At 42.9% G+C, this 23,600-nt stretch overlaps 1 protein-coding gene across 3 annotated transcripts in view; it reads right to left on the reverse strand.

Moving 5' to 3' along the window:
- Nucleotides 1–1,993: 1,993 nt before the first annotated feature.
- The window catches only part of IRF2 (interferon regulatory factor 2), a 42,041-nt gene continuing 20,434 nt past the window's right edge, over nucleotides 1,994–23,600 (reverse strand). For all 3 annotated transcript variants that reach the window (XM_071743279.1, XM_071743278.1, XM_071743280.1), the window contains 7 exons: nucleotides 20,148–20,247; nucleotides 19,384–19,560; nucleotides 17,392–17,438; nucleotides 13,430–13,541; nucleotides 9,832–9,996; nucleotides 4,743–4,789; nucleotides 1,994–3,335 (listed from right to left, as the gene is read on the reverse strand). In XM_071743279.1, the coding sequence (XP_071599380.1) occupies nucleotides 3,024–3,335; nucleotides 4,743–4,789; nucleotides 9,832–9,996; nucleotides 13,430–13,541; nucleotides 17,392–17,438; nucleotides 19,384–19,560; nucleotides 20,148–20,247 (960 nt within the window). In that variant the 3' untranslated portion in view covers nucleotides 1,994–3,023. The remainder of the gene's footprint in view (nucleotides 3,336–4,742; nucleotides 4,790–9,831; nucleotides 9,997–13,429; nucleotides 13,542–17,391; nucleotides 17,439–19,383; nucleotides 19,561–20,147; nucleotides 20,248–23,600) is intronic.

The raw sequence follows: 23,600 nt of genomic DNA on the forward strand, positions 1-23,600 counted from the left end.
GACTAAATACTCCTCAGAGGAGATGAGGGCCAGTTTACACTGCAAGATGCTTTCCAGCACCGTGTGTTTGAGCCTTCTCTTTTCCTCAACTCTGACTCTCACCCTCAGCTCAGCCTCAGCCCTGGTGATGCAGCCCTCCCTTTCCAGAAACAAGCCTTCCCCAGAGGAAGGGGTTTGGCAGCCCCTTCCCAACACCAGCACAATTGCATCTCTGGGCTTTCTCCTCCACCTAATGCAACTCTTCCTTCCCTACAAAAGAACTAATCAGGAGATGATTCTTCTCCCAGCCTCATGTCACCTGGGACAGCCCCTCTTCAGCCACTCTCCACCTGCAGCTCCCAGACCCAACTACATCACTACCCTGAAGGCCAGATGAAAAGCAGAGAACATGCCACACGAAGAAAGGCTGGAAGAAAGAGATTCATGAAGCCTAGAAGAGAATTTCCTTCCTGGAAATATTCAAGATTTGGTTTGACAGGGCCCTGGATAATCTACTTTAAGATCCTGCTTTCAACAGAAGACAGGACCCAGTGTGCCCCCAGGGTCCTTTCCTGCCCTCATTCATCTGTGCCATCTCTCCCCAACAAGAGCCTGTTGTCTTCAAAGGGGCTAGGAATGCTACAGAGCAATTTCCAACCTTTAGCTGGGAAGTTTGGAAAAACTTTCAAAAAACAAGGCAGACCTTGTTAAGAAAATTTAAAAATAATATCAAGTGAGCCCCAAAACCAAGAAAAGGAAACCTGCCATGAGCCTAATAATGCTGCTGGCAAAGGACTTGGGATGCCAGTCATTCACGTAACATCCCTGCACACACTTGTGTAGACAACCTCCTTGAGGAAAACCAAACCTTGTGGTCTCTGGATCCAAAGGGCCACTGGAAGGGTAAATGCACAACTAAATCAACGGGACAGGGACCAGGAAGTGATTTTAACCATTTTGAGTTTTCTCACTTTGAATACTGCTTGGGGTTTCTTCCTCCTCTCAGCCCTAACCAAAGCCCTAATCTTGTCTTTCTAGGCTACTGGGCCACTGGGCAGTGGGCTGGCAAGACAAAAATGCCAGTTTCACATGGACTCGTGAAGAAATTCGGAATTGTAGCACCAAGTTAAGAACACAGCAGAATCCTAGGTTTTCTCTGTTTTCAATAACCAGGTAGCACACCTCTGTGTGATACAGCTGTTTTTTTCCTGCATATTCATTAGCCAAATACACACATCACTCAGCTCAGCTATCTATTTGTGTGGTATCAGAATAGCAATCACACCTGAAGGACACTCTCTGTCCATGTATTTTCCATACCTGGACCAATCTGTGCAACTTCCAACAGCTTCAAAAAATCTTGAGGAGATTAAGTGCTCTCAATTTCAGCCCAGGCCAGTTAGAGCAGTGCCCAAAGCAAACAGCACTTCAGAGTTTATGTCACTGCCTGTCCACCACCACCACACAACCTTGTATGCCACCAAACACCCTTCCCTAGATACTCAACAGCTTCTCTTGAAGACCCAGGGGCATCAGATCTTGCCACCATTTGTTACACATGGAAAGCCCTGATTCATTCTGCTAACAAGGAGTCACTGCCTGAAACACTGTAAAAACAGATTTTTCTGGACAAGGAAGCTGCAAGCAAGCTATACAGGTATCTGAGGAATAGGGCACACAGAGGTGAGCCTGTGTGGAGCAGGGGATTGACTTTTGCAAGATCCCTTCCAGAGGATGACTTGCTCAAAGTCCAAACATGGAATAAGAGTAGAAAGGTGCCTCAACTCCCAACCTCTGCACATGAGGTCAAACTTGAGTATTCCACCTTTAAATCTAGTTCCTCCTTCTGCCTCAAGCTGCTTCAAGCATGGAACTTCCATCTTGTTAGATGGGTAGTCCAGAAATTGTAAAGGCTGCTCACTCTAATTACTCACTCCAAGAGGTCACATTCACCTATCAAACCCATGTTATCTGGGGCTTCTGTAAGATTAAAAAAGAGAGACAAACAAGAGGATTATTAAAAATTTAACTATATACCATATTTATTATCAATCCACAGGATAATCTGATTGCTACATGAGCTCATAAAAGCTATTTCACCTTTACAAAATTAAAAAAAAAATGTGCCACAAGGATGTATAACTGCTGATAACCAAGGACTAAATCTTAAAATTATAAATTTGCTGTAGAAAAGATTAAAAAAAATTATATTCACTTTAGAATTTTACTTTGAATAAAATATTCCCCTGTATAAAAAATAAAAAAGCTTGCTCTGGTTAGAATTATTTTTCTTCTTCTTTTTTTTAAATCTGGGAATTTGCATAATATCTCTGTAATAAGTTTCTTGGGTTTTTTTCCTATTGTACCACGCGGCATTCAAGCATAGCAGATTAGAAACAAACATGAGAAAACCAGTCTTAAAACGTATGAAATCCATATGGGAAGTTTTAACTTCCTTTCCTTTCCTCTATTCTGTAAAGACACTTTAGCAAGAATAGCCTTGGAAAAGAATACAGGTGGGGAGGGACCTTCAATGTGCCATTAAGTAGAGCAAGGTAATAAAAGGCCTTTCGTAAGTGCTTTCTTAATAAGGTGCAGAAGCAGACTGCAACGTTGCTAGTACTGCACTATGTACAATATTCACAATAGATTTTTCTTTATTTAAAAATATTCCAGCTAGTTCACATTTTCTCTTCCATTCTGAGGCTTTCAGTTGCCTTGACAGCAAGAAGCGCAGCAGCACCACTTCCCTTGTGGTCAGTTGGTCCTCTTATGAAACACTGGAACCTGTGAGTGGGCCAAAGTTCTTGGGTTGTTTTCCTACATAGCAACCTTGGAAATCCACCTGGGTTCAGGTGTACACACTGATGGCTGGAGTCCTGAGTTAAAAACACTCCGGCACTGGAGTTGGACACAGCAATGTTTATATTGCCAAGGCTTTACCCTAGATTTGTCTCGTGTGCGTCAAGGGATGAACCTCTCCTAGAGAAACGTAAAATACAAAACCAAACAAAACAAAGCTAAAAAAACACACCATCAAAGGCCTAGCAGCTCTTGACTCTCGACTGGGTGATGTCTGACGTTTTCTTGATGACGCTGGCCCGTGTCTCACGGTCTGGCCGGCTGCTGCTCGTGGAAGCTGTGGACAAAACCTGTGGCAGAGGGATGTCTGGGAAAGGGGGCCAGGAGCTGTTGTAAGGCAGTGGGCAGCTTTCTTCTTTGATGGTGACTTGGAGGTCAGGCTTGTTGGCTACAAAAGTTGCCATGCTGGGAAGCATATGAGAAGTGTTCCTCATTCCCAGATTGCTGAGATACTGTTTGCCTTCAATGTTTTTCTTCTGCCAATGAAGTCGTCCCTAGAAAAGGGAAAACAAAGGAGGAAAGACAAAGTGAGTGAATGAGACCTTGTGAGGTGCTCTGAGTAACAAGATGAAGACAGAAACATCCACAAAGTGCATAAGAATTACCCCATATCTAAAAGTCCAAGCATCTAGCTGTTGGCTTTAAATGTCTTTGCTCTCAGCCACTTCCCCCTTTCTGAGGCTGTGTGCCTAAACCTTGGCATCTCTCCAGCACTCTTCCCACTTTTCTGACAGAAAATAAAGGTCTTATTCCCAGTAGGCCGAAGATAAAGACTGACATAGATGACCAAATGCTCCAAGCTCCAAATGGCAGTGTTTCCTCTGTTACCAGACCAGCATCCTTCTGACAACAGGCAGACAAAGAGATCCAAGACCTCTCAAACAGCACCAGACAAAGTGTCAACACAAGTGAGGCTACAGCAAAAACCACTGTCACTTGATGGTGTGTACCCCATCACACCACCACAGGGTGTGGGTTTGCAATGGAAAAATGAGCATCCATCCAGTCCTTTCCTCATCACACATGCTGCAATGGCATGTTCTGCCAAAGGAGGTCTGGGGTGTCATTACCAGTAGTCTATGTATGGGCTCCACCCTAACCCAGGGATGAGAGACAGAACCAAGAGGGTTGACTGCACCATTATACAGCTGCACAGCCTGCAGCTTGTCCATGGAGGAGAATTCAGGGTAATTTCTGGTTGGCAGTGCAGGACTGCAAGAGGCCTTTGGCAAAAATGGAACTGGGGCACAGAGCATCTAAGTGCCCTCAGGGAGCTTCCTTGGCCTCTTACTACTCATGGAGACTGGCAGGTCTGGTCACTTGACAGCAGCCCCAAAAGAAAAGGTGAATGCTGCTTTTGCATGGGTGCAACTTAGGAAATGTTCACTGGGTGGGTATTTTCTTCAGGGATTCCTTTCAAAACTCAGCAATACCCAACTGACTGCTCAGGAAAACTTTTTGCCTCAGACATTCAAGTTGCATTCCTAACATGCATGCAAGCACTTCCTTCAATTGTATGAGTCCAGGTTCCATTAAGGAGAACAAAGTGGGCATGTTTTCAACCAAGATAAAATACTCACTCCCCAGCAATGTCAATGCATCGTATTAAGAAATAAGCTGACACTGCTGATGGCTCTATGGAGCATCTTACCATGAAAATTAATCTTGCTGTAGTTTGGACAGATGAAGAGGAAGCAACTTGCAGAGACACCCGTTCTGGGGACAATCATCCAAATGTCTGTCTCACTTGAACTTTCCTGGTTTGTTTTGCTCTCTCATCTACTACTAAAATGAATACTCCACTGTTAAACAGAGTTGCTAACAGACAAGAGGGGAGAACAGACACGGACTTTGTTCTTGAGACCTTGCTCCAAAGTGCTAAGATGCCAGAAAACACTTACCTCTGCATTTTCTTCATCGCTTGGAACGCTGTCAGTTGTTTCACTTTCTGCCAAAAAAACCAGAAACAAAAAATGAAACTCACACCATTCTATCTACAGTAGCAAAATCCAGATCAAGAGGCCCGATCCACTTCCAACAAGTGGAAGCAAACAGGGTCAAACCAAACAACCAGGAAAGAATGGAGAAACATGTACCCCTGCCACAGCAAAAATGCACAGCTGCAATGCACAGCTGGGGTAAATTCACATGGTTATCCCAGTTAACAGGGCTATATCCCAGAAAAGACAGCAATGGAAACAGAAGTAGATTTGTGCTTTCTGGGTGAAGGGAAGAGCCTCCTGCAAACGGGGGATGTGCCCTCTCCCTCACCCTTCTCTTGGCAGCTCCAGACCTGGCAAAGAGCTAAGTTCTGTCCAAATACTTATTTTTATCTCCCTGCAAAAGCAGCAACAATTCCACCCCAGAGAAGATAAGTGTGCTGTTTTATGAACTGTTATCTCAGCCTGCCTCAGTCTCAAGGGCTTGTTGTCACTTCTGCAGCTTTATTACTGCTGTTGTTATTAATGTTGCTTATTTCTCAACCCTTCACCCATTATTCAAGCAAGCAGAAATGCTACTACCTCCCCCACCACACACAGCCTCCCTCAGCCTCATCACTTCAACCAGAGAGCACAGAGGCAAAGCTCCACCAGGACATCCATTCACCCGCAGCTGCATCCCTCCCTCGCAGAAAAGCCTGAAATCCAGGGATTTTGACTGTCTTTTCAGGTTCACACGTGTCTGAACATGGGTCTCCTGGTGTTTGAGGGTCAGGCCGCTTGCCCATGGGCTGCTTGAGAGCCTCATGCCTCAGATACATCTGAGACAGGGCACAAATCCCTCTTTTCAAGCCCAGTTTGCAGTGAGGGCTGCTGCCATCACCACAGCTGCCCAGTGGCCAGACCCCCACCCGGAAAAGCAGAGGCTTGGACTGGCAGGTCCCCTTCAGCTTGTGGGGTTTTGAAAACTGTGTCCTGTTTCCTGATAATCCTAGGCATCCATCAGGCTGCCAACAACATTTGAACATAGTCTTTCTCCAGCTGCCCCTTCTACCAGGCCTGAGCAGATCGGGCTCATTCACATCCTAAGCCAAGGTGAATTCAGAAATTACAAAGTTAAAGTAAGGATGTGATGAGTTACTGAAGCAGGCAAAGGAGCTCTCAAGTTCCAGTTCCCACTCTGCTCTTTGTTACATATTTTAGGCCATGCAGGCTGCTGTGCACAGCTCCTGCACCCCTGCCACCATAAACCACGATCCTGCCTTCCCAGAGGGCAACCTCATGCCCCTGCATGTCTGCAGAGACTGCCAGCACCTTGCCCTTCTCTCAAGGCTCAGACAAACACCAGGTTTAGGAAGAAGGCGTAAACCAATGGTCTGAATTGCTCTTTCAGAGCCTAGGATCTAAACTGCACCCAAAGCCCTTCTGAAGCAAGGAAGCAGACATCTCAGCTACTCTGGATTGCTACTGCTCTTCCAAAGCCAACACCTCCCCTGTGTCAGTCTGTGTCACAGTGTGCAGTACACAGTGGAGCAGCCTAAAACATTAAATCTAACTGCAGAGCCCTGTGAAGGCCACACACTGTGGGGCTTCTCATCCATGGGCCCAGGTAAAGAAAGATGTGCCAGTGTTTACTGAGCTGGTTAATTTAGCCATCCGGGGGGGAGGAGAGGCTGAAATTAATCTGTGCAGAGAAATGGCCCCAGAGATACAATCAGTATGAGGAATCCACACAGAGACAAGAAACAGATATTCCTTGACATGAAGAAACATGTGGCAACAAAAAAAGTGATGCAGTGGAAAAGGAATCCATCCTTGGTGTTTATACATAACCAAAAGCTGAGCAAGAGAGAGCACTATAGTTAGCAAAGCCAGGGAAGCTAGCCACTTGGGCATGGAAAGTTAGAGAGGTTATTTCAATCAAGAAGGTTATTTGAATCAGTGTCAAACACAAGAGGAGGCTGACAACAGCCTCAGTACTAAAAAAAATGGATTTCATAGACGTCAGTGGAAATACGAGAAAACTCGCAAGGGTCACTCATATCGTTTGCCCGAGTAACTTCAGAAAGGAACTAGACGTGTTTTTGAAATAAACCAGATTTATGTAGGACAGCTGATACCTCAGGCTACTATTTTTTTGTTGTTGTTATTTAGGAAGAGCTAAACTAACTGTTCCTGCACAGCTGTTACAGTCATACTCTTTCCTGCCATTCAGCTGTAGTACCTGTAGGTACAGAGCAGGCAGCTTCAGCCAGCAAACTCGCAAGTACAGGGGCCAAGGCTCCTGTTGTTCTCTTGTACTGGTTAGTGTGGAGCAAGACAAAGCCAGAAAGTCACAAGAGTGTCCTATAAGCTACAGGATTCTAACAAACCACAGACCCCTGGTTCTCACTCCTGCCTTAAAGGCATGTGTTAAAAAAACAGACATTTATAGAACAATTTGTGCTCAAAGGGACCTCAGTAGGTCTGTAGTCCAACCTCCTGCTCAAAGCAGGGCCAGCTACAAGACTGGATCAGGTTCCTGGGGCCTCATCCATCCAGATCCTGAGAATCTCCAAGGATGAAGGCAACACAACTTTTCTGGGCATGCCTGGCTGTCCCTGCAGTAAGAAGGTGACATTTTTTCCTATATCCAGCTAGACCAACTTCTCTTGTTTAAATGTATACCTGCTGTTTCTCATCCTCCCACTATGCACCTAGCTCTACTTTCTCATGAACATCCCTCCAGGCAGGGGCAGGCTGCTGTGAGGTCCTCAAAACCATCTCTTCTTGAGGCTGAACAAGACCAAGTCCCTCAGGTATCTGCCCAGTAAGAGCATGCACCAACCTTTTATCATCCTGGTAGCATTTCCATACACTTACTCCCGTTTGTTTATATCTTTCTTGGGCTGGTGGGCTCAAGACTGGACCCAATACTCCAGAAGTAGTGTAACCAGTGCTGAGTGGAAGGGGATAATCACATCCCTAGATCTAGTGACCATGCTCCTGAAAGCTGATGGCCTTCTCTCTGGCCAGGGTACTCTGCTGTCTCATGTTCAGCTCACTGCCCACCTGCCTTTCAGCAGATCTGCTCCTTATCCCATTAGCCCCAGACCCTGTTGCTGTAAAGGTGTCCTCCTTCTTACTTACAGGAGTTGGCATCTGTCCTTGCTGAATTTCGAAAAGTTTCTGCTGGCCCCTTCCTGCAGTCTCCCCAGGTCTCTCTGGATGGTGGCCCTGTCCTCAAGTATACTGACTTGTGTTCCCTGTTTGGTGTCACTTGTAAACTTTGAAAGTGTGTACTCCAAAGCACCGTCTGCTCATTAGTACATTAAATAGGACCTGTCCCAAGACAGACCCTTGCAGTACTCCACTTCTTGCTGGCTTCTAGCTAGAGTAACCATGATCATCAAAAGTGGCCCTGAGATCCATTCAAATGCCAGCAGCAGGAAATCATCTCTGGTATTGGAGTTATGGACTGGCAACTCCTGGTATAAGTTTGGGATATAAGGGGATAGCAAAAGTACTTCACTCATGCCTCATTTTCCTTATGCAGGCTTGTTGTGCTGACTTTAGGGAAGGCAGCTTATGACTTGCTCATGTCAGAGTGGTTCTCCTGTCCCTATACTACTGTCTATCATCCCAGCCCAAGCCACCATCATAGCTTCCAGATCAAGGCAGTGACTTTTGTTTGCATTCCAAGAACTTAGATCCTGTAGCTGAGGTTAAAAGAAAGCATCATTGTGATGTTCACATAGATGGGGACTGTTTTGCAAGAAGCATTTGGAAAGAGAACAAATGTTTCAAAGGCCCCATCTCCCAGATACTAGTAAACTAAAGTACTCTCAGTCCCCTGCCTTATGTGTTGTAAAGCCCTTCTAAATGCTCTGGACATTGCAGACTCAACACATTGGGAAGCACGACCATTTACCAACATGTGTGAGACTAACATTGGAGGCTACTGCAAAGAACATCACACTATTCACCCAGACCCAAAGACAAAAATTCCTGGACACGTAATTTATAAAAATGTGTCTAGAAGTAATTTCAGCCCAATGAGTCAAAGGCAAAACCATGTGTCAAATAATAAATTGCACAGGGAACAATTAATACTTAAGTTTACCTAAAAATACTACATTTGTATTTCTACCTACTCTCCTGAGGCTGGCAAGTCAGCAACATGTTAAAAAGGAACAACAGGTTGAATCTGAAATTTTCTACTTTCACATGTGGCTTTGCACAGCTTCCTACGGAAATAAGGCTCATATGATTGCAGTGCCTCTACATAGCATGCCCCATGTGTGCAGTTGTGCCTGTTGTCCCCCAACAGCTTCTGGACACGTGGTCAGACCTGGATAAGGGATAAATGTGTGCCAAAGACTCTTAACTTCCTAACAGCTTTATGAAAATAAGGGGCCAGGCAAAAAAAGAGAAACCATCAGCACTCTGACTTGGGGAAATGCTTGTTATCTCACCCCTTTCTAAGGTATCAGAGAATCCAGATGAAAGGCAGACGTTGGAAGCCAGAGGTCCACAGCTCTGCCCCACTTGTTATCAGTCACCACCCAGCTGTTCCAGTCTGCAGATTATTTGTAGCAAGACAGATCCACTTCCCCAGGGCTCTCAGCTCCTCATCTGCACTGTGTATCATCAGTACAGCCCCTAGCACTCTAGCTAGGCAAGGAAACATACAGCAAGAGAAGACCTTTACTCTTCAGTAAGTGATGGGTCAAGGAGGACACATTGTATTTGTGTACATAATTTCTACTGCTGTAAATACCCCTCTAACAAAAGATAAAATGACCTCTCTGTACTACATCTAAAAGTTGTTTATTTATTCGTCACACACTAAAATCTCTATCTTACATTTCCATCCTCAGATCTGTTGAGTTGTTTCCCAAGGTGAAAGAAGTGAAGAGGACCATGAGTTTTTCAGTTTCATTGAAAATGCAGGGGCAGATGAATAAACATTTCTGGATCTTTGCCAGCAACCCTGGAAGAGTCCTCTTTCCCCCAGTGTCTTCCAAACAGTTCCAAAGAAATGAATGTAAAGAAATGCCAGGATGCTTACCTGCATAGGAGGAGACAGGGGAGATCTGCAGGGGATACAGCTGGCTCATGCTGAGGGGCTGTTCATCGCTTTCTGTTGTCACCTCTACTACCTGGCAAACATCAGGAGGATTGGCAACTATCACCTGCTCCTCGCTGCTGCCATCAAGGTGCGGCTGTCCTACAACTTGGGGTTAGAAATACAAAACTGATTAGTGATAACACCTTGACCCTGCTGGACCTCTAAGAGCCTGCCTGTGGACCCTGCTGAGTCTTCAACTTGGCCTCAGCACTTTCTTCCATGCTCACCACATGCTTTTAATGAGACTTCTAAAGGAAACCTGTGTGATTTATTTAGTTTCCATCACTTTCAGAGACAGTTTTTCCCCATTTGTAACTGAAAATGCTTAAATCCCCTCTGGCTCTCACACATGATGTCCTTGAGCCCTCCTTGACATACCAAGCTGATTGGAGGCTTTCCCAGGGAAGACCATACCACTCCTCCTCTACCCAGAAATGTGGTCTCCCTGGGGCATATAGACCACAGCAATCTTTTTTTGCGAAGAAAGTATCCTCACCCAGCAAGTTTCTAACACCCCATTGCTTTTGGATGTTCTCATGTAAATTACACAACAGAAGACCAGAACTGACATGGAAAAAAATGGCCACATGCTGATGTAAAACACCGTGGGACTCTGCTTTATAGATTACATGAATATGTGAAAAATTTATCAACCAAGTAATACTAACTCTCATTGATCTTCACAATGCCAGTGATGGTACATAGAAAAGCACAGCCATAATCCAAGTAATCCAAGTGGTCTGTGACTGAAAGCTACAGCTAGTTATTAAGAGGGTACAGGCACATGATATTTCAATACCAAAGGAACATTATTTATTTCTACAAAGTGAAGGCACCATGGATGTTTTGCAAGTGTCCTGAAACGCTTGGCACACATTAGCTGTGCTACACAACACCCTTTTGAAACAGGGGAATAGACCAAGGAACCAAGAAGTTATTGAGCAAACAAACTACAGTGAAAGCCACACTTCTCTGGAGCTGTTTGAGACAATTGCCTGTGTCTTGTACAACTCCCTGATTGATCCCAGCAGTATGAACACAACAACTGCACCACTTCAGCATTGAGCTGAAAGCCACCAGCTAGATTTGAAGAGCACATGGGATGGAGCTGTCTCAGAGGACAGCTAACCTGAATCCAAAAGTTATCCAAGAGAAAGGGAAGGACTACAGAGATTCTTTCACTACAGCAAAAAGGCAGTACATTTTTTCTAGACCCGTGATGGGACAAAAATGTAGGTAATGGAACATAGTAGATCTTGAAACCCCTGTGACCTAAGTCTTCCAATTAATAATTTTTTATTATTATAGTAATTCAAAGGATAGCATTTACTCCTGGATGAACTAAGATAAATATAAATGAATTAATGTATATATATGCATACATGCAATACATTCCTGTCTTCTATCTTTAGACAAGGCCAGAATACAACTATTTGGAAAAGAAAATTGTCAGGTTTCACTCCCAGAGAAAAGTCACATATAATTTTGCTTTGTGAAGTGCCAGATAAGCACTGGAAAATTCCCCAGAGCTCAATGTATATTTTATGAGACAATTCCAGCCTAAAGAAAATTACATAAGTAGTGGATAGTCTTTTTTTCAGGAGTCGAATCACTGCAGTTACTATGATTTTGTTCCAGATATTTCATTTCCACTGTATTTCAATCTTCCTTGGTTCTGAAACAACCTTCTTTTTACTGAGTGGGGTGCAGGGGGCAAGTGCATACACAGAGTTAATTTTTATCTGTGAGAAACTAATGTTGTGCAACCTTGTTGGGGTATGTATGAGCAGGCCATCTGCACTGTTTTATCTTTCTCCTCAATACCTGATGAATTCTTACCCTTGTGCAGCAAACATTACTGCTCACTTGGGCAATATGCCACCACTTTCCAGTGAACTGCACGTATGTCAGAAACACTGCAGGTGCTGTTTGTCTTTCCTCCCTTCCAGCTGACTTACCTCCTATCTGCAGAACAGATCTATTTTACCCTTTTCCCCCTATTTACATAAAAATCCTGCTTGCAGTCCTAAATAAGGAGTTCCCTCTTCAGTATGGATAAACAACAAACTTCACAAGCAATTAATTAAACACCACTGGATGACAGCTACCCAGCTACCCACTCAAGCCTTGCTGTCCCACCCCTGAAAATAGATTCTGGGAAGCCAGAGAAAAATGATCCTTTAGTTACAAATTCAGTTCTGTTCCTGTGAACTCTTTGCTTGGCTTCCATGACAAACTTTTGACCATTCTCAGATGTTGATGTTGCCATTATGGATCCTGTCCTGTCAACTACTGAGATCTTCTAAGGTGCAACATACATTCATCTCATCATAAAATGTAACAGCAGTTCAGGATACACTATGCTGTAGAAAAAGGAGTTTTTTGAAGTAAAATGACCCTCTGATGCTAGTGGGTTTAGCAGAACACCAGGTACATTCTGAAGACTGCTCTGGTTTACTTTAAGACTGTAAAATAAAGCAAAAATATATGTAGCTTCTTCCCTGGGACTGCCTATTGGCTTTGGTGTGTTTCAGACACTTATGAGTCCATCAACAAACAGGAAGCTCTAACAACTCTACACTGTAACTTCTTCAAGTTATAAAACAACTGTAATAGCAGAAGCAACAATCATGTTCTTATACTCTTACAAAGCAATAGTGATTAAATGAACTCCCATAAAGAGAAGAAAGCTACACACAAACTCCTCAGCCACAGAAATCCTTTAGGGAAATGACTGTGCAAAGCCTTGTGACCTAAGACACGGCCATCAAAAAGAGTCACTGCACATCATTTCTGTCATCTTTATAAATAGAAGACTAACATATTTTTCAACAGTTTTCTGACATAGATAGTGGTGGAATTGTAGAAAAAATGGTATATGGGTCACATTTTTAGGAGCCCTTACTGCAGTGACAACCTCAGCCAAAAAAAGAACTGTCATAAAACAGCCCAATTATTCTAGAGGGGGACAATTAATCACATGCTGAGATGACACCTAATTCCTAATGTACCCATTTTTAAATCATGTCTTTACTGATCCTTGTTGTTAGCTCAGTGATGCTTAGAAAGAACTCTGCTAATGAGATGCCAGTAAAAAAATTCAAGTTACTCCATTTCATCTGCAGGTTTCAACTCCCAAATAAATGGTACTCTATACAAACCTCTGCTTTGAGCAATAGCAAACTGCCATCTGACTGCAGTTTAACTCCCATTTGACACTGGCTGCAGCCTCCTCAGAGCTGAGGACTATCCTGTGGAGTAACTTCATGTCAGGAGAAGCCACCTGGGCATGTTGGCTTTGCCCAGAGCTCAATGCTTTGCTCTCAGGGGAACCACCATGCTGCCGCTCACCATTTCTGCACGGCAGTGGGGCTGGCTGGAAACCAGGGCCTCACAGGGCTTGGGCTTGTGGAAAATGTGTTGACCTGGTTCTAACCATGCTGCAAAATGCTGATGGAAAGCTGAGACTGTCAAGAGTTACGGGGGTTTTAAAGTCATCTGTACGCTTGGCATGTACGAAAAGCATAGGAGTACTTACCTACAAAGTTCACTGTACTGTCAACTTCATTTTTTATGCTGGAGGACAGGAAATAGTCAGAAGTGACATCACTTAGCCCGTTAATGCCAAAAGATGATTCAACTGGCTCTTGCTAGAATGAAAACAGTACAGTTGGGTCAGGTTTTATTTATTTGAGGAGCCTGGACTCAATTCATCTCTTTGTTCTGAGATAGTAATAAATCACACAGCTTCTGCCTGCCATATACCCCCTGCTTTCTAGTCTTAGAGTGAACATGTTGGTTCTCTGAGAAGAAGCCAGAATTCACTCCATTTCCAAATCTTCAGCTTTGAAACAAAAGCTATTTTTTATTTTCAGATTTAGAGTGAGCCTTCAGAGAGCAGGAAATTAGTCTGCTATTTACTACCAGAGATTAATATTTGGAACAAACAAGTTAACACTGTTAAAACAGTACTCGATATAATATTCATCCTCATTCCCTTCTAAATATGCTGTATCCCTCAGTGCTCTTCAAAAGGAAGCCTTAGCTTCTGTACAGCAATTACTAAATTCTAGCCTTAATTCTTCTCTGCAGCAAGCCTAAAAGCAAACCAAAGTGTTTACACTAAATATGGCCTTTCAGATCACATCATAAACATTATAAACATTACCACAGGGCACCAGCATTGGGAAAACACCACCTGCCCTACATGGGCTGAGCTTCCCACAAGATGCATCTCTGCATGTCTGGTACATTTGGGTGGGAATCTAAGAAACTCCCTTCAGAATAAACCCCAAAAAGTTTAGTTACATAAAGTCAGAATTTCTTTTTAAAAGCTGTAAACACATTTAAGGGATTATCTATAGTTCAACCTCCTCCCTGGTATTGGCTCCCTGACAGGGTTATCAGTTACAAAGTCTAAAGTCTTCTGCTCTTACTCTGGGCTGGCTGTGATAGCTCTGCAAGGGAAGTTCTGCCTTGCTGCTGACCCAGAGCCCCCTGCAGAGAGGTGCAGAGCTGCCAGATGGATCTAACCACACCATGCCCATTTTCAAGGCTCTTAAGGCTTTTGGCAAGGGCAGGACAAAGGTAAACCTCAAGGCTTGTGGTGTTGGCCCTTCACAGTACTAACCATTTGAGCCTTTTGCAGGGACAGAAAAATGGGGACAGTGTAACAGGTCTTTCCTACATGCCACATGTTTTAATTCAAACAGAGCTATCACAATTCTTCATCTTTCCAGATAGAAAGGAAGACCATAATGCAAAGGTGCACCCTGCCTCAAGGCCTCTCTACACATCAGAAGATGCCATTAGCAAAGTCAGTGCTAATGACATCTAAGATGAGCTGCACTGGTTGCGTCAACCCACAGGTCAAAGAATTGGAGAGCAAGAAAAGATAAAATTAGTTGTTATTGATCCATTGAGGATCGCTGACTGCAGAGACAGGTTAGGGTTGCACACTGAAGTCCTACTGGTGTTGTGCAATGTCCCAACAAACACAGCAGCCCCCATGGGAACCCTGTGCACAAAGTACTTAGTTTAGCTTTACTGAGGCTTGGTTACAGGGGAATTTATTTAGTAACCCCTTTTGAGCTGCAGAAACAAATACACACCCTGGAACTTGGTGCCAGATTGATGAAAGGACTGGCACAGTTGGTGCTAAATCAGCTAAATTTTCAGTGTCCAGATGTGTGCTGGAAGCCTAAGCTAAATGCATGGGGAAAGGTGTCACTTAGATTTAAAAAAAACCCAACATCTCAAACAGAGCTGTATTCATAGTCAAAAGGATACAACCAAGATAAGGTAGAAATGAAGCCTCAGGCAGGCAGTTCAGCCCTTAACTTTGTTCCAAATGAAAAAGCCTACTTTTACCTAGGCTACTCAGACACTTAGGGCCTCCTCCCATTGCAGAGAATTTAAATTTTAATGGAGACACCCCATTTTCTCCAAAGCCCAGTGGGCAGAGAACTGTCTCTGAGGTGAGACAGCTGCTTGCTAGTCCCCCTTGCCTAACACAAGGCCCAAGTCTCTTGCATCCACAAGCAGAGAAGTGCCCTGAGCTTGAGCTCAGCAAGGCCTGGCAGGACTCTTCACTCCCAGCAGCAGATGCTGTGGATGCCCAAAGGGTCTGGCAGTGGAACTCAACGCAAGATTGTTCCTGTGCTGACGTCCTTCTGCAGATCTGCACTTGGATCCTCAGCTTCTCCCTCTGCTGATTCTACCCCATTGCAGTTTCCAGGCAGATCGTGGAGCAGCCTCCCACTCACCTCCACTAACTGCATGGAATTCAATGCAAAAGACTCAACTCAGATCTCAGGAATTCACATCACTGAGCAATGCAATTATAAGCAGCTTTCAAAGCTCAGAAATGTGCATTTGAATTAATTTATCCACCACCCTTCTCAACTATTACAACCTTCAACAGTCAGCCTAACAGTAGCTGAACATGGCAAGAACATCTATTTTAAAATCCAGATGTACCATCTAGTGTACACATTTGCCAGAATAAGGGGGGACAGACAGGAATACTACCTAGCCCTGGCCCAAAGTCTGCTAGAGCTAAGTGGCCATACCATGGCCATGATGGTATCATGGGGGCTGATGAGCTGTATGCTCCCAGTAGGTTTCACTTGTAGGTGTATATTCTGGAGGCACAGCCAGCTCAGCTCACTGCTCCTGTGGCACCTGGCTCTAACATTTCTGTGCAACTCAGAAAGGGCAAACTGGAGTAAAGGGCTCCCAAAAGCTGCCAGCATCACCCTACTGGCACTTATTCCAAGGCCTGATACCATGTGTACTGAGCTTCCAGGCATCAGTGGCACTCCCTCAGCAATAATTATTTGTGAGATTAACCTTAATGGAGAGGACAAGGTTGTCCAAGTGCTTTTCAGGCATTTAATATTTTGACTAAAAGAAAGATTACAAAGAAGGGCAAAGTGCTGCTGCCAGTTTTGGTCAGGAATCACACACAGCTCTGCTCTGACCAAGAGTATACTGGTTCCCTCTGAACACAGGTTACCATCAGTCATGTTGTAACAAGCACATGTGGCTGCATGATCCAGATAGGGTGGTTAAAAAGTGGTTCCTTTAAGAATTTCATTTTTTTACATCACAGTATTGTGACCTGCAACTCTGCAAGTCACAGCTGCTGGGAGAGCATCTGCCTTCCAAACCTGATTTCAATTAATGAATTTTCCCAGGCCTCTGGATTGACCTGGCCCAGAGCTTCTCCTGGCCAGCGGGTGCAGGACCCGTGCCCAGGCGTGGGTGACAGAGCTCTTCACAAGCGAGCAGCAGGGGACTGAGCTGCCCTTGTGCTACGTGTGACCCAAGGACACCAGCTTTACTGAAGGCTGAAAGCCTGAAACCTTTGCAATTTGCTTCATGAAAAAAATCAAAAGTGGACCAAACCCACTGGTATGTAACACTGACCACCTCAAAGAGGCACCCAGCAGTAAGTCTGGGCACACCATGCTTCGTAAGGAAAGCAGTTTGGGTCCACGCTCTCAACAGGCAGAAATCTCAGGCAGCAACTGATGAGCTTTGCAACTGAGATCTTCTGACTTTCAAATCATGAGGAGTGTGCAGCTCTGACATAACTTCTGCCCCTTGTCCAAACGAAAGTCAATTTCCACTGCCTTACCCACAGAAATTAATTGCTCCAAAAGGTAGCTCTATTGTTCAGAAGCATTCGTTCTGTAATTATTGTATTGCTACTTATACAGACAAACAAATGGCAAACGTATTGCTGAGGTTGCCAGTTTTCCAACCTCCAGGCCTTGCAACACAAGGGCTGTGTCAACTGATGACGTCAGTCAGGGCTCTAAAGACTTCTCATTTTTTAATAAAACCCTAAACATACAGTGTAACTGTAGCTACTTAACCAAACCACAAGCATGAGAGATTTGCAAATACCCACCACAACATACTATTGAAGCTGCTAAAAAAAATTTGCAACATTGTTTTCACAAGCTCTCACACGATTAATTAGCCACTTCTTACCTTAATTTGTTTGAATTTGTCATCCTTCTCAGACTTTGTTTTTTTTCCTGCAACAACAGAAGGAAGATTCCTTTAAGTCCTGTGTGCCATGAGTTATCCTCCAAACCTTCTATATTCACTAAGAAATAGACTCAAAACATGCCTCAAAATGGCAGCACCTCCTAGGAAAGGGAGAACACATTTTGCTTAATTTTAACCCCCACTTAAGGCCTGACAAAAATGAACCTTGAACACTTCACCTTTGTGTTTTGTTTTTAAAAGACTACATAAAAGAACTACAATGGGACTGAGGAAAGCAACTGAAGTAAAAAAATCAAGTTGAAAAATATGAGAGAGTGACAAACTAAGCAACAAAAAGGGAGAGAAAAATAATCTTCAAGAGAAAACAAAAATAAAAATATATGTCTCATCACATTTGTGACACTGTCACTGTAGCCATGGGAAAAGGGAGATTCTTGATTTAACAAGTGAAAAGAGATCAGAATAAACTTCAACAAATGTTTTTATAAACAGTTGGAACCCCAGGGAGGGAAGGGTTTGAGAACAGACAATTAACGTAGAAGTGGTTTTTGCAATTGAGAATTGTTGCATTTGAGAATCCAGAAAACCACACAGCAGATGAACCTCACAAAATGCCTCATGCCTTGGCAGACCCCAATGTTGCTGCCCATGCTCTGACCTGACAAGACTCAGATGTGGAAGCTGGTGCAAGCTCAGCTCTACCTCACTGTTAGCACAAACATGTCCCAGGAATTTCTCCTGTCTCTACTACAGCATAGCACTGAGAATCAGAAATGTTTGCAGCCAGATTCTTTTGCTCTCACTCAGATAAATTTAGCCACGTGCCACACAGAAAGGGCATGTGAGAATATATTCAGTGCCCAAAACATGTGAGGTGTTCTACAGTAACTGGACTTGCTGCAGAATCGTTTCCTGCTCCAGCCCCTACCTCCAGAACCTCAGCTTTAATGATGAACTTTTCTAGTTCTTCCAGCTGTAAGAGGATTTACCACAATGGGACAGGTTATGGTTCAGGGAAATATGCCTGAACACACAAAATACACCATTAACAAGAGATTGGAAACAGTTTCAAAGCAAATGTTCTACTTTTTGCAGATTGATCCCCCCTTCAGAGATGAGAGCTCATTGTTTCCAATTTTACTGACCTTAAAGCCAAAGATGTGCCTTTCACTTCTCAATTTAAGAAAATAGCAAGCTGAGCTATGGGTGAACTGAACTGGAATTCAGAGGAATACTGTGTATTTGGTTTGCAGGTTATCTTTTTGTCAGACACCAGCCATCATTCTACTCCAGATACCAATAATGAATCCATAAGGAAGCCAATGAGCCATGAAGAAACCAATGTTTCTACTCCATAAGAAACCAAATACTCTTAAGACTGACCTGGTGGTTAGGTGCTCTCCTGACATGTGGGAGACCTAATGGTAAATTTGGGGATTCAAACATAGTTTCCCTTTCACCATTATCATGCTGTGAGGGATGTTTTTCCACGGCCTAGTGTAACTAACAAAGTGGTTAATGTTCTGAGCAGAGTGTACTGCTCCCACTCATCTCAACAGAGTGCAGGTTTATTTCTGCCCCTTCTTGAAAAAAGATGCCAGAATGTCTTGACACTGTATCTTGAATGCTTAGTTAAGTGCACTGATCAATAATATTCCCCTAATTACCTTCTATGACTGAAGGAGACCTGCAACTAGCATTTGAACACAAGTCCATCAGCTTTAATAGAACTAACACAGTTTACTATGTTACCACCTTGGGGGTATCACATCTTGTTAATAATCTCTTCAAGTGTCTTGCTCTCTTAACTGAACATAGCCCATTTTTCATACAAATGTTCCTAAGTTATGGGGAACACCTGGATAAAAACATCCACTTTCACCAGGATTAGAATCAGCACATTTTGTGGGCCCCCAAAATAGTAACAATGTCCCCAACACCATTTTCATGGTGACAAGGTTTGCCCTCTACCTTTTTTGGAAGGTCTTTCAGATAATGGCAGCATCCGGTAAACCCTGAAGGCATTGTTTCCTTTTTTTATACTTTTGTCCTTCACTTCTTCTATGTCTGGCAGAGAGTTCATCGCACAACGGAAGTTGGCCTTCCATGTCTTTGGATCAGGTTTATCTACTCCTGACTGGTATTTTCCTAAGCAAGAAAATAAAGTTAGGCACATGCAATGGATAACTGAAAACCTAAGGCAAATTAATAAAGCACAAGTTAACTTCAAGCTATCAGCCTTTGGTTCCCATGACAAGCATCCAAACAATAGCTGAGGTTGCAAGAGAGTGTTGTCATCTCATTCCCATGCACATTTCTAGAACACATGATGAACAGTTTCTGCTCAAGAAAGACCAAGAGCACTGCAGATCAGATGTGACTCCACAGCATTTACCTTTATTATGTCTGGCTCAAATCCATAAAGGCATAAAAACCCTAAGGGCCCAAGCCTACAAAGTGCTGAGTGTGCTCTCCTCTTGACAATTTGGACCCCAATCTTGTTAATGTTTAAATCAATTAAGTTTTACTGTTTTCCTTAATGCAAATGAGTTACAACACCTCAATAAAGCTGGAGAGTATTGCAGACTTGAAAAAAACACTTAGCTTCCCACAATCTTGAAACTTAAATTGACTCTGCACTAGTAAAAGCAAAGACAAGAAAGAATGAAAATGAAAATGTAAATTCAAAAGAGAAAACAGTGTGAAAGTCTGTCCTGCTGAGAGAGTTCCAATACCTGTGTGAATTGCCCAGTTTCTAAATAAGGGAGCATCTTTTTCAACATCCCACCCATGTCTTGCAGCATGCATCCAGGGAATCTGAAAAATCTTCTTCTCCTGGAAGGGAAAACAAACAGGAAATGCCAACACTGACTGACTTTAGGGATCTTCTGATGACTTTAAGTCACTCATTTAGAAGCACACTGCCAGACACTCCAAGTGTTTTGGTTCCTTCTAATCCAGTACTACTGTCACTGAACTCAACAGGAAAATATCCACTGGTGTCACCAAAAGCACAGTACAGCCCTAAGTATACAGTAAATACCCAGAAGCCCCTTCACAACTGATGAGCCTGGAAGCCTTCCAAGCTGACACAGGGGTAAAACATGCAGTGCTACACATTTCTAAACATTGAAATGAAGGCTAGTTTTGGCAGTAAAGGCACTTCTGTCATTAGAAAGATTAGATACAAAACTAAAGAAAGATAGGAACAGAGCAAATTCAAGGATTTAGAATTCAGCCAGTAAAACAAGAGTAAGGCAAAGGAAAGGGATCTCTCAAATATATACACCAAGCAAATGGATATATGAATTTATCAACTGTAGATATCTCTCCAGAGGGGGTGAAAAAATTGAACATATTTTAGGTCATGAACTTTAGGACAAAAAGAAATACATTTAAAGCAATCCAAAGGATGGCTTTTTAAAATTATTTTTTTTAACACACAACACGTAGTTAAAGCATGGCATGCCTTATGTGGTGGGAGTATAAACTGATTCCCAAAGGGATTAGAAAACCTCATGGAAGACACTATATGAGTGACTATTAAAGAGGATAGTTTTGGGATGTATCTCCAGGTCTGGAAGCCCAGTGGCTTTCCTCTTTGAGGAGGATGTTTCCTATACTCCTTCTACAAGCCCTAACCACACAGGATACCAGATGGATGCTGGGTCAGATGTGCCTCCAAGTCATAAAAGATTCCTACGTCCTTACCTACAGAGTTGCTATAGAACTCTTCACATTCATTTCTGCAATGCCATACAAAAAGGGGTTGTTCCCCATCACCTGTTTTTTCTCCCCTCCTGGGGGAAATAACATCTTACCTAGTTTCACACATACACATCTTATGCTATTAACACTGGCATTACAGGTTTAGATCCACTTTTCATTCTGTGAAGAAAGAAGCACTCCTGGGGCAAAATGCACCCACTTCCTGAGGGGGCCACCTGAGCTATGCCAACTGAACTGCGCCCTAAAAGCCTGTTTGTCTCCATTGACTACAAAACCCACTAGACTGGCAGCTCTCAATTATATGGCTGCATTGTAGGTGTCTGTGGTTGGGTGAGATGGAGTCTTTGCCCTTTCCCCTTCCTCCAACAACTTTTCTTCCTCATCTGGCTGGTTAATATTTCACCTATGTCAAGGTTAGATTTCTTTCCCTTCCATGTGTTCTTTTCTTTTTTGAGCCTGCATTTTTTATCATCTTTTAACTCTTGTATTCAGTCTGCTCTCTCCTTTCCCCAAGTACAAGCGGGGAAAACCAAAAGCTTCAAGTTCACTATCCTGTGGTCCAAAGCACTACTGTATTTATCAGGGCTAGAGTAAACTTCTTTGCCTTTTCTCTCCCATAGACCACAATGACCATGGAAAAAAGTCATACATTCATATAAACCGAATTCTATCAACAAGAACTTTAAGAACTGACCATATTAAAAAGTCTTCTCATGCTTGGTGATGGGGAAAGGTCTGAACAATGCTACACAATGCTATAGAGATTATACCATGGATTTCACATTTGGCATGATAATTCAAAAAGTTCTACAGGAACCAGCAGATGGAACAAGACTCCAGACACAGCATCCTGTCATCACCAGCCATATTCACTGTTTCAAAGAATGGTGCCAGGACACTCACAACAGCAGTTTAAGTGTTCATAAAGTGTCTCTATTACAAAAGGTTGCTCCTAATCCCAGGTGTCCTGAAGCACAGGGACTTATAGCAAGTTATAATATAAATAACAATCATATAATCCATATGTGTTGTGATTTTATAACACATATAATTTAACATATCTATATAGGAACTATGAATTTTCCCATTAACTATCAAATATCTAATCTTCTCTGAAATCCTACAAGACTGGTGATTGCAGCAATACCATGTGGTTGTGTGTTCTGTTCTAGTTTATTTAGACGCCTTTTATTTAAATATTAACTTTTCATTTCACACATTAACAAACATTTATCAGTATCATTCTTTAGTCGATGCTTCCTAAAAAGGACCTTAATAGGAAAAGGTTCATCAGTGCTTTCTCTTAAACTTGGAAAACCACATGCTGTCTGGTACAGCACTGCATCCCCAGACAATTGTGTAGGAGTGTTGTGTCTCTATTAAAAAATTAGCCTCACATAAAGTCAAAAGCATAACCCATAAAACTTTTACACAGTTAACAGGAATTCCTACTAAATTCCAGTGGTGCTATCAAAAGGGAAAAGATGTCACATTCTTAGAAACAGGCAGGAAGAGAAGAGTAATATCAAATGCTTTTAACCCTAGTGTTGCAAAATGTTCCAAGCAGGTGAATGAGCATGAGGTCACATACTAGCTAGAAAGTCACAGGACAAATTTTAAATAGCAGCATCCTTCTGGAGGGTAATACTCCAAGCATCCATCAAAGCAGCAGGTGCCTCTCGACTCCTTTTACAGCTACTCTGTTTCCACTCTAATTTCCTTTTCCAGGTCCATGAGGGACACTGACCTCTCATTATCCCCCTACTCACACCTCCTCTGACCTCTACTGAACTATGTAATTTCCTTCACACCTCCCAGTCTCTGTGAATGTAGAGAAATTCCCCTTGTGCCATTCAGCAAGATCATGTTTTCACCAGGAAGGTACACAAAGGAGATAAAATTATTTTTTAAGCCTTATAGAGAGGGGTCTGTTCGGGAGGGGAACACAAAGTAAGAGGTATAATGTGATTAACTAACAGCAGGGGAAAGAATTAGGTAAGTCAGCTGTACCTGATCTTTCATTTTTAACCATGAGAGGTTTAATTCCTTTCTCAGTCTGGAAAAATTGCCCAAGAAGAGACAGCCAATGACAAACTCAGAAGGGTGATTTTTTCTTTAGTATTTAAACCTTATTTCCTTAAAAGCTGTGGACACACACGAGTGCCATTCTCTTGCTAATCTTGACACACCTTCTTTTCTGTACTGTGAAGTGTCCTCTGCCAAACTCTGATTAAAATATACAAATCCCCAAAATCCTACAGCTTTCTGAGTTGATTCTGCAAGTACAGAACGGACTGTGATACACATGACAGAGTACCATTCATTCCATGCATGGCTTTGTTTATGGTCAGGATTTACAGTAAAAATAGAAATATTTTTGGTTTAATGATTCATTGTTGGAATGAATGTTTAGATATTTTTAAACAGAAACGCTCAGAAGTCCAATTAGCTTGTTGAGC

The sequence above is a fragment of the Heliangelus exortis genome, chromosome 4, assembly GCF_036169615.1.
Source record: "Heliangelus exortis chromosome 4, bHelExo1.hap1, whole genome shotgun sequence".
NCBI lineage: Eukaryota > Metazoa > Chordata > Aves > Apodiformes > Trochilidae > Heliangelus > Heliangelus exortis.